This window comes from Myotis davidii, unplaced genomic scaffold (assembly GCF_000327345.1).
Source record: "Myotis davidii unplaced genomic scaffold, ASM32734v1 scaffold1330, whole genome shotgun sequence".
In the NCBI taxonomy this organism is placed as follows: Eukaryota; Metazoa; Chordata; class Mammalia; order Chiroptera; family Vespertilionidae; genus Myotis; species Myotis davidii.
This window is the reverse complement of record NW_006283826.1, coordinates 2,046,773-2,058,404: the sequence shown is the minus strand read 5'-3', so window position 1 is coordinate 2,058,404 and position 11,632 is coordinate 2,046,773. Positions and strand designations below refer to the sequence as shown.

At 50.9% G+C, this 11,632-nt stretch overlaps 1 protein-coding gene across 1 annotated transcript in view; it reads left to right on the top strand.

Moving 5' to 3' along the window:
• The window catches only part of KSR2 (kinase suppressor of ras 2), a 272,026-nt gene that overhangs the window by 259,365 nt on the left and 1,029 nt on the right, over positions 1-11,632 (top strand). The window contains exons 16-18 of the mRNA XM_015567589.1: positions 320-453; positions 4,759-4,890; positions 9,992-10,121. Of these exons, the coding sequence (XP_015423075.1) occupies positions 320-453; positions 4,759-4,890; positions 9,992-10,121 (396 nt within the window). The remainder of the gene's footprint in view (positions 1-319; positions 454-4,758; positions 4,891-9,991; positions 10,122-11,632) is intronic.

Here is an 11,632-nt window from a genome sequence, read left to right as displayed (position 1 = left end):
CCCTCATCTCAGATTTGTTCCCACCCTCTTTCTTTTGGAGAGATCTTCCTTTGTTTCTAATTCAGGAAGCAGAAGAGCTAGACAGAGACAGTCGTGCAGTGGTCTGAGAGTGGTGGCAGATCTGTGTCTTGGGGACCCTGCCTGTTCCCACCTGCCAGGCCTTCTCCCACCCGCCTGTATGCCTTTAGTGTGGGCCCTGGTTCTGCTGCTATCGTGTGGTCCCCTGGGCAGAGCAGGGAGCGTGAACCAGGAACCCAGGCCGCGGTGGCAGCGAGCACTCAGGTTTCCTCTGACAACCCTGTCGCCTTGTTCCTGGCAGGGCATGGGCTACCTCCACGCCAAGGGAATCCTGCACAAGGACCTCAAGTCCAAGAACGTCTTCTACGACAATGGCAAAGTGGTGATCACAGACTTTGGGCTCTTCAGCATTTCCGGGGTGCTGCAGGCTGGCAGGTGAGAAGTGGTGTGAGGGCTCACACACAACGACCGACCAACGACCAATGGGGACGGGGAGCCATCCCAAATGGCTTTAGTGACCTAGATGTGGTGTAGCCTGAGGTCACCTAGCTGAGCAGCCAGGCCGCCCTGTGATGGTGCAGGGCTGACTCCCAGGTGGGCACCGAGCATCTCCAAATCCTGCAAAGCCCTGGCCTTGAGTTTCACTGGAAGACTCTTCCCTCATCCCAAGTACTCACCCGGAAGTGGGAATCACCCAAGAGCCTCCCTCCAAGCTTCCTTATGAATCCATCCATTTTAGTGGAGCAGGACTTCAGTTAAGAGCGAGGGATTTAAGGTCACACACACCTGGGCCCAGCGTGGCTTGGCCACTTACTTACTAACTGACTTCAGTCAAGTTATGGACGTTTTCTGAACTTCAGTTTCCCGTCTGCAAGGAAAATGATGGATGGGGTTGTGCTTGCCTCCAGGTCCTTGTGCGGATAAAATCAGATACCACATCCAGTCCAGCGCAGCGCCTGGGGCACAGGACACTACAAATAGTAGCTGCTGCTGAGTTGTAATTAGTATTAATTTGCATAGGCCTCCTCAATATCACACAGGAGAATCATTAACCACCAGTTAAGTAATTAACTCTCAGGCGCCTCTCACCCCTAGAGCGAGGTGACCGTGTGAAAAACAGCTTGATCCCAAGTAAACAACCCATAATTCAGAAGGGCCGCCTGTGTGGCTTTTAATTTGGAAAGTGTGTGTGTGTGTGTGTGTGTGTGCGCGCATGCGCGCACACACACACACACACACACACAGACTCCAGACCCAGCGTGTTTTCTCTAACGGAGCCCCACATATAACGAACGGCTTCCTCCTCAGAGAGGCAGCCTCACAGTCTCTCCTTCCTCTTCAGCTTCTTCCCTTTGAGAACAGCTGGTGTCTACACTGCACCCAGGCCTCTCCCAAGTGAATTTGGCTCACACTCCATAATACCTTGAGTCTAAGTCCCACTGTCCGAAGTCGGGTGAGACGTGATCTGGCTCTTTCTGTGTGATGCGGAAACGAACAGAAGCTTAAATGTCATTTTTAGATTTTACTCCACCACCCCCCCCCCAAAATTCTCGCAGTCTTCAAAACCATCGAGTTAGAGCATCTCAGATAAGAAAATAGGCAGAAAATGATCAAATACATCAGCAAGGAGTGAGGTGGAGAGAGGCCTCGAGTCAGAACCCAGAAGCCAGGCGGGCTGGCTCCTGTGGGCTCCTTCCCTCTGCCTCCCCGGCAGCACTTACTTCGAGGTTTGCTGCAGGGGGACCGGCACACTCCCCCTGTTGCCATCGCCACTGCCCCTCTTTCTTGGATGGCATTCTTACTCAACCTCATTTCTGAGTCCTCAAGATAAAAAACATATCCATAGGTAATACCCAAGCGCACTGATTGTGTGGCCCTGGCAGCTGACACAGCCCTGTACCGGGATTTGTCTCCCTTTCGTCCCTGCACCGGCCATGTGAAAGTATGTGCCCATTTTGTAGGTGGGAAAATAGAGACTCGGGTCTGCTCAACATCACAGAGCTAGTAAGCAACAGATGGGTCCTTAAATCCCTGCCAGTGTCTCGATTCCACAAGCAAGACCTCACTGGCCTGCCACCTCAAGCGCTTGCTAATGGATTCGAGTCCTGTATTTGCTAGCGGGCAATGTGTTCTATCCCGTCCACTGTGTAGGGCACAGGAGCAAGTCATGTGTCACTGATGGGGAAAGACTGAAATTTGGACCATTTCCTTATTTTACGTAGAAATTTGAACAGTGATTCTCAGCTACGCTCTCCCCGCCCTTCCCCGGGACATTTGTGATGTCTGCAGACATTTTTAGTTGTCACAACGGGAGAGGAGGTGCTACTGGTGTCGAGTGGGTACAGGCCAGATGCTGCTCACCATCCTCCAGTGCGCAGAGCAGCCCCACCCAAAGGACTACCCAGCCCAAACCAGAACTCAGACTCCTGCAGCCTCTCGCCAGGCTTCTCCCGCCCCCAAGCAAGGTCTGCCAGACGACTTCAGGGAGGATATGAACAAACATTTTCCATATTAATTTTAATGTGTACTTAAGAAGTGCTAGTTTCTACTTAAGGTCACGTTAAAAGGTAATCTATTAAAATATACAGGAGTGAAAAAAATCCATTTGTTGTAAATAATATTCTAGCGTAGCACTGTCCAAGGTGGTAGCCACTAGCCACAGGTGGCTATTTTAACTTGAATTCAAATAAGTAAAAAGCTCACTTCTTCCGTTGCATGGGCTGGATGTCAGTTGCTCAGTAGCCAGGATGGAAGCAAAGGGTGAGAATAGCTGATCTCGAAGGTGTTGAGCTAGGGCAGGACTCCCCGCTGTGGGATGTGAACGAGTGAGTTCAGGAGGCAATGCCTCAGGCCTTGGGGAGCTCAGCAGCCTGCCCTGGAGGAAGCCTCCAGCCCAGCCAGCCTGGGGTTCCCAGCAGGCGCCCCGGAGGCCCCACTGCTGGGGGCTCTGGCCCCTCGTAGCCTCACTCCTTTTTGTTTGTTTGTTTGTTTGTTAATCCTTATCTGAGAGTATTTTTCCCCATTGATTTTCAGAGAGAGGAAGGTAAGGATGGAGAGGGGGGAGAGAAAGAAAGAGAGAGAGAGAGAAAGAGAGAGAGAAGCATCAGTGTGAGAGAGACACATTGATTGCTTGCCTCCTACACATGCCCATCTGGGAATGGGGATCACCAGGGATCGAACCTGCTACTGAGATATGTGCCCTTGACTGGGTATCAAACCCATGGCCCTTCGGTGTGCAGCCAATGCTCTAACCACTGAGCAGCATCAGCCAGGGCACAGCCTCACTCCTGATGGTTGGAGGTACCCATCCCCTTCTCCCTAACCTGCCCACTCTCCCTGTACCAGCTGGCCCTTTCCTAGGAGAGAGGGAAAACTCGCAGGAGGTCGGATTTCAGTCTCAGATGGAGAGTTCTGCAGTTGCTAAAGGTGCACAGTGAAGAAGGGAGCTTCCTGTCTCCTCCAAGGATGGATCCCGCGGAATGCTCATAGGTGCTGCCCAGAGATGCCCACGCAACATTGTTTATGGTGCTGGCAGGGGAGCCACCCAAGGCCCGCCCCGCGGGTTGGATGTATACATTTGAGTGGATACACAGGATGGCGTCATGTGTGCCACTCACACTGGTGTTTCTAGGTTTCTAGAACACAGGCCCTGCCTGGGACCTTGGTCTCACTTTCCCACCTGCCTGCAATTCTCCTGTGCAGAGGGCTGGATCCTTTGGGTCGTGCCCATCTTAGCTCACATTTTACCTAAAGCCAGCTTCCTCTTATCTTTGACACTTTCCCTTTTTAACCTTTTGTGCAATGCTTACCACCTTCTGTGTCTTCCCTGTTTATTTAATTCACTTGTCATTGCCTCTCCCTACCAAAGTTCGGGTTCCAGGAGGGCGGGCCCCATTGGTCCTGTTCTCCACTGGGCTCCTGGTGCGAGACAGAGCCTGGTGTCATAGTGCGTGCTCCATAAATACAGCTGGTCCTCCTCAGTCACAGACTCAGTATTTGCAACTCACCTACTCAGATGTATTGGTAACCCCAAATCTGCATTCACGGCCCATGCACAGTCATTCAGGAGCATGCAGGGTGGGGAAGGATAGGAGTCATGTGACAGGCCTGTTCCCCACTGAGGCTGAACAAAGGGCCACTCTGCCCTGTTGCTCCAGCGGCCATGGGGAGATGACCAGGGGGTGGAGCAGGGTGTGCCTGCTGTGCAGCGCAAGAAGCCCCTGCCCTGGGGCCAGCTGGCACTGGGCAGTGGGGCAGCCCCGCACAAGCATCAACACTCGGAGCCTCAACTTCCCTTGTGCAAACAAAGAAAGCAGAATGGACCAGGACAGGTGGTTTGGGGGATTTGAGATGATGTATGTGAGAGGTGTGTGCGCACGCGCATGCGGGTATCTGTCCGTACTTCCCAAGAGCACCAATTTCGTATTCACTGGCACATGTTTGTGGAGACTACAGAGCATGACTCTACAAGGATGAGAATCGGCTGTATTCATGGAATGCAGGGGGGAGGGGCGCCTCAGAGGCGAAGGGACCCGGGGTGGTTTGGGTGTTGCCTGTCTCTCCAGACCAGCCTTCCCTGTACCACTCCCACTGGGTCTTAGCCTCAAGTACAAGGTCAGGCAGTGCCCCAACAGGGAGACTCGAGAAAGCCAGCAGAGATGGCACAGGGGCTGGGTCGGCGCTGGGGGCCTGACCTCCCGGGGCTGCGACACAGGACTCACTCTGTGCTTTGCTTTCCAGGCGGGAGGACAAGCTGCGCATCCAGAACGGCTGGCTGTGCCACCTGGCGCCCGAGATCATCCGCCAGCTGTCCCCCGACACGGAGGAGGACAAGCTGCCCTTCTCCAAGCACTCGGACGTCTTCGCCCTCGGGTAGGCGCCCGCCCGGCCTTCGAGAGCCTCGGCCCCAGCAGAGGCCCGCGTCCCCGGTTTCCTCCAGTGCTTTTGGGAGGGACGGGCACCTGTCTGTGGGGCAAAGTGGCTGGGTTTCTGAGTGAGGTTGGGGGATCGCACTGGGGTGCAGGAAAAAGGGGAGCCCTAGCCCATCTTCGTGCCTGGTTTCTAACTGGTTATGGACCGTGGCAGGCTACCTGGCTCATTCACAACAGTATGTCCAGTTTCAGCACAGCCACAGTACTGTGTGCAGAGTGGAAAAGAGAAGGACAGGATTGAGGCCGGTGACCAGGCCAGGCGGAGATGCTGGTGCTGTCCGCTGAGTCCGTGCCAGCGGGTGTGGAAACGGGGAATGGAGACGCATTCAGAAAGGGGAGCGACGAGGTGTGATGGTGGACGGAATGTGGGTGGCGCCCAGATTTCTACCTTAAGCACCTGGGCAGAGGGAGTTACCACCTCACCACGGTAGAGAGAGCCTGGAGGAGGGGCAGGAAGGCAGAGAGGGCCGAGTTGTATCCAGTGAGTTTGAGCTGCCAGGGAGCGGGCCCCGGAGCCAACCAAAGGCGCAGAATCTGCGTCTCCAGCCTGGGGAAGACGAGTTGAGGATTGTCAGAAGGAAAGGGTGACCGCCGTCCTGGGAGAGAACCCGATGTCTGTTGTTTTTGTTTTGTTTTTAATTGATTTCAGAGAGGAAGGGAGAGGGAGAGAGGGATAGACACATCAGTGATGAGAGAGAACCATCGATGGGCTGCCTTCTGCACGCCCTACACTGGGGATCGAGCCTGCAAGCTGGGCATGTGCCCTGAACGGGAATCGAACCGTGACCTCCTGGTTCATAGGTCGACGCTCAAGCACTGAGGCTCACAGACCGGCTGAGTGAGATGTCTTTGGAAGTGGAGAGGGGGGTGAGGATCCAGGACACACAGCCCCGAGATGCGGGCCGAGCGTTCTGAGAAGGTGCAGCTGGGAAGGCTTCACGCTCCCCTCCCTCCAGCGGCCCGCCAACCTCACCTGAGCCATCGGGGTAGTGGAGGGCTGGGGAGAGAATGCTGGGGAAGCTACCGGGGAAGCCGCAGGCCTGCAGATGCGTGTAGATACACTGAGACCCGGAGAGACGCTAGGCCATCTTCCCTGGGAAAGGGCCCACCGCGCCCCTCTGTGAAACCTGGGAGCAGGTCCTGGCACATTAGGCTGCTCAACGACTGTCACTTGGACCCCTTAATGGCTGTCATTTTCCCTGATTCGTTTATGCCCCAATCTTTATCTAGTTAGAAACTGTTATCTGAAACCAAATTGCAGTAATTAAGTTGCTATATTTTCATATAAATTTAGCAAAAGAAAGAAGAATGTAATTAACAAAATGTACCGAAGTAAGTAATTACTTTTTCACTGGTGTTTTCATCTTCGGCAACTGTTATTTTCCTTTAAGTGAGTTCTCTTGCAAGTTGGGTGCGAAATAAAGTTGGAGGCCTTCATTCCTGACACTTGCATTCTGGTTTCCTGCCCATTAGATGCCTCTTGGTGCTTGGGAGCGCCATGCTCACGCATAACTTAGGGCAAGGGGACTTTCAGAAGCGTGATGAGCACTGCGTTAGGGCTCTTACGAGCAGGTGTCATGCCCGTTCCCAACTGACAGGTGAGGAAACAGGCTCCGAGGGGCTCAGTGACTCTCCCGATGGCAGGCAGGAGCTGGGAGTCACACGTGGGACAGCCTTGCTCCAGATTTGGTGCTTTGAACCACGGAGTCATTTCACCATTCAAAGCCCTAATTAAAGATCATAAAACCCACTGAGGTGTTGTAAGGAGTAAGTGAGCAAACACCCACAGGACACCCAGCCCGGCACCCAGCCCAGCACCCCGCTCCCGCTCCCGACAGCCTCCCTTTCTCCTTTCACATGAGCAGCCCCTGAGCCTGCAGTCTGTCTGTGCTCCTCACCAGCCCTCACCCATCAACTACAGGGGTTGTCCTCCCAGGGAATTCTCTGCCCCGATTGCATGATGGGGCATAGGGCTGCCAGTCTAGCACAATGGCCAGTGATGCAATTCTGTAGTCAGATGAACTGGATACAACCACCTATTTGCTATGTGACTTCAAGTAAGATAACATAACCTTTCTGGACCTCGGTTTTCTCATCTGTAAAATGGGGATAATGAGCGTGCCTCCTGTTTAAAATGGAGCTTTCATTATTAGTCAGATATGATGAGGCCAATAGATTAGCTGTGGTCGGCAAACTGCGGCTCATCTCATGAGCCACATGCGGCTCTTTGGCCCCTTGAGTGTGGCTCTTCCACAAAATACCACGTGTGGGCATGCACGTACAGTGTGATTGAAACTTTGTGGCCCATGCATAGAAGTCGGTATTTTGTAGAAGAGCCAGTATTTTGTGGAAGAGCCACACTCAAGGGGCCAAAGAGCCGCATGTGGCTTGCCAGCCGCAGTTTGCTGAGCCGCAGCTTGCAGACCACTGGATTAGGGCAATGACTGCCATTGAAAGGATACTTTGTTACAGTTCCCAGAAGGACAGGGCATATACTGAGAAGTAAACACTCAATCAGTGTTATTGTTTATTGTTAGGATAAAACCACCGAGCACCTTAACTTGAGAACTTCCTAAGCATCCAAAGCAGTGGTTCTCAACCTGTGGGTCGTGACCCCTTTGGGGGGTCAACGACCCTTTCACAGAGGTCGCCTAAGACCATCAGAAAACACATATATAATTACATATTGTTTTTGTGATTAATCACTATGCTTTAATTATGTTCAATTTGTAACAATGAAAATACATCCTGCATATCAGATATTTACATGAAGATTCCTAACAGTAGCAAAATTACAGTTATGAAGTAGCAACGAAAATAATTTTATAGTTGGGGGTCACCACCACATGAGGAACCTGTATTAAAGGGTCGCGGCATTAGGAAGGTTGAGAACCACTGATTTAAGCAACATCCCAGCACCTGAGCGGCAGCACCCCTCCCCGCCCCGGAAGGATGAGGTCGGCAGGGAGAAGCGATGCTAAGGGGAAGTGGGACTCTAGAAGTAGCCCGATTGACACAGTCCTTGGATTCAAAAGGATAACGGGGTGCTTGTGTTCTTTAAGGCAAATTTACACAAATTAGCCTAGATCGGAGGAAAGATCAGCTCCCAGGATGGTTTCAGAGAATCCCTGAGTTGCGGAGCCTTGTTCTCAGTGAGCTTGTAACTGGACAAACAATGGGTCCGTGCTGCCTGTCACTACTCAAGCCAATTACGCAGAGACAGGGTGAATCATATGTGAGCGCTTATTCCAGTATTGCCGGCAGTATGGGAGAGCAGCAGGTTAGCCACAAAAATCTGCTCTGCAGCCCACCATAAGCCAGCTGCTTATATAGGCATAAGTACCAAGGAAAGTAGGCAAAAGGGCAGTTTACAGATATGCAAAAGGCTAGGGGTCTTCAAAGGGCTTAGTGACATGCAAGGGCAGGGGTTACATGGGGAAATAGCCGAAGGGAGTGCCAGAATTAACAGGTAAGTAGGCTGGAGGTCTGCAAAGGCCTGCAGGTATGCAAAAAGGGCTGGGGATCTTCAAAGGGCTGGCGATTCTGGTTTCTGTAACAAATCTTTGTTAATCTTTTCATGATAATAGGCAGCTCCAAATGGGGAGAAAAGGCTGCGTCTCCAAGTCAGCTCCTGCCAGGGTGGAATGTGCCTTCTTTAATCAGAATAAAACAATCATAGAGCCTGATTAATAGTTCTTACAATACTAGCTAGTTTCCCATCATTCTATTTCTGCCCCTTTTCAAGCTGAGACCTATCCACACGGAATAGCGCCAACACCCGCATCCCAGGAGCACCCACATGGTCCTTACTGTCCCCCACACCTCCCAGCATCATTTATGCTGCCCAGCCCGGGCCCTGTCCATTCCCACGTGCTGCTCACCGGAGCAGACCTTTCCTCAGTCATTACACTGTCATTGTCTATGAAATACATGATGACAAAATCAGTCCTTCTAGAATCAACCTGGCATCGAATTGCCCTCCACTCAGCATCCCAGATAAACAGCCTCCCGCCTCTAACATGGCAGGTTAGGGCATCCAGGCCCAGGGAATGACGTGACCTGCCCAGCAGCATGCAGCCAGTGCGGAGTAGAACCAGAACTTGAACGCAAGGCAGTCTGCCTCTCAGACCGTTTCTTTTCTTTCTACAGGACGATTCACACTTAGAAAAACACAAGTACAAAAGGAAAAATTCCTATCCTATATTATCCTATCACAGAGATAGCCACTGTTAACACTTTACAGTGTTTCTCTTTATTCTCTTGTCGATACATATACAATGCTTTTTTAAAAAAGAGCAACACTATATCTTAGACATAGTTTTCTTTTTTCATTTAAAGTGATATATTGAGCATTTTTGTCTTGAAATGTGTTAATAATGTAGGATTCTATGTCATTTGATGGGTTTACCATGATACATGCAGCCTGTTCCCTCTACTGAACACTTGCATCATCCCTGCTTTCTTCAATGTTACGCATCATGTTGCAGAGAACATCCTTGTAAATGACTCTTGTATCCTTAATTATTGCCCTACAGTGGCTCTCTAGAACAGGGGTCCTCAAACTACGGCCCACAGGCCACATGCAAATACAAATATTGTATTTGTTCCCGTTTTGTTTTTTTACTTCAAAATAAGATATGTGCAGTGTGCATAGGAATTTGTTCATAGTTTTTTTTTTTTTAAAACTATAGTCCGGCCCTCCAATGGTCTGAGGGACAGTGAACTGTCCCCCTGTTTAAAAAGTTTGAGGACCCCTGCTCTAGAATTACAGGCCAGAGGTCACAGCCACACACTATTAAATTATTCAGGTTCTAGGTTTTGATTCATGTTAGTCAAGGCATCAGAGGCGGTATCCTGGGATAAGCATGACTATAAGACACCAATAAAGCCTTAAACACAGCCAGGGAGAGAAACAGCCACCCTGTGAAGAAGAAAGTAGGGGATAGAGTGACCAGCCAGCAGGCTGGCGGGTGGGTGGGTGTCAGTGGGCGGATACGAGTAACATGTCACACCAACACCCCTTTAACAACGGCTGCCAACAGAACAATCTGGTATGAACTTCACGCCAGGGAGTGGCCTTTCAAGACCCAGCCAGCAGAGGCAATCATCTGGCAAATGGGCACAGGCATGAAACCCAACCTCAGCCAGATCGGCGTGGGAAAAGAGATCTCGGTGAGTCGGATGGTGCCAGGTCCTGGGGACAAGGGGAGCAGCAGACACCATTCCGGGCTTCCTTTTTCTTGTGTGTGAAGGTTGCAAGTGCTTTCCCAAAGGGTAACCAAAAAGCATGCCCACAGCCTTGTCCTGTAATAATTTGGAGCTTAGAAGGCAAAACTCTCTGAACCGTGCCTGCAATTCAGGTTCCTACCATCAGGGATGCAGTAGCACTTGGCCAGGTTTTCCTAGCAGTGGACTGCTGAGTTAAGTAGAACCAGGGAATCCTTCTTTTTCTGTCAATTTAAAAAAGACATTCATTAAAATATCACTGGTAATCTAATTTTAATTGCATCGACATTAAAAAATTTAAGGCATTGTCCAACTCAGAACAAGATATAAAGAAACAGAGAAGCCTGAGTATCTATATATATAAAAGGCTAATATGCTAAGTCTCCGACTGTCCAACCAGTTGCTTTGGTGCACACTGACCACCAGGGGGCAGACGCTCAACACAGGAGCTGCCAAGCTGCAGTGACTTGGCAGCGGCCGTTCTCGGGTGACGCACCCCGAAACCAGAGAGGAGGGAACCCGATTCCCCGCGGGGCCTCGTGATTCCACCTTCGGCCATAGGTTATGTTGTTGCTGGGGCACTGTCGCCCCGAATCTGGTTTACTGCACACTTGCATTTGCATTTCATACCCTGTATGATAGCAACTTTGCAGAGTGCCCTCTCGCACTCTGGGACCCCTTGGGGGATGTCAGGCCAGGCCAAGGGACCCCACTCACTCTGCAGACGTCAGGGAGGGACAGAGGGAGGTTGGCTCCAGGGCGTGTCCGGCCCATCTTGCCCAGTCCTGCCCCACCGGCCACCTTCTAATTAATTTCCTTTCAATGTTCATGAATCCGTGTACTGGTATATTAGTAGTCATTCTCTAAAACATAGAACGAAGAATTCCCCTCTTTTTTATTTTTTAATCTTCACCTGAGAATATTTTTTCTATTGATTTAAAGAGAGTGGAAGAAGGGGTTGGAGAGAGAGACACGGATGTGAGAGAGCCACATCAATTGGTTGCCGCCCACATGCCCCCAACCAGGGCTGGGAGCCTGCAATCGAGGTATGTGCCCTCAACTAAAATCGAACCCAGGACCCTTCAGTCCACAGGCCAACACTCTATTCACTGAGCCAGACCAACTAGGGCGAATTCCCTTTTGATCAGAGACAGATGAGTCAGGGAGGGGGTCATTATCTGGAATGCTTTTAAGGACTGCCTGCCTCTTAAGTTTCCTTTCTCAGGTGAGAATATTACTGTAAGTAATTTTCCCCTCGATGACTTTGAAGGGCACTATAGTATTAGGATGTGGATTCCTTTTCTCCCTCCCCATTAAGAAAAATGTTCACAAACTCATTGAGAAGTATTTTATTGATCTTAGTGTATTCCAGGCCTTCTAGAATAGGGCTAACCTAGCCTGCCATATGGCCTAGAAAGTAGGTAAGTAGAAGGATAGGTGGATGGGTGGATGGATGA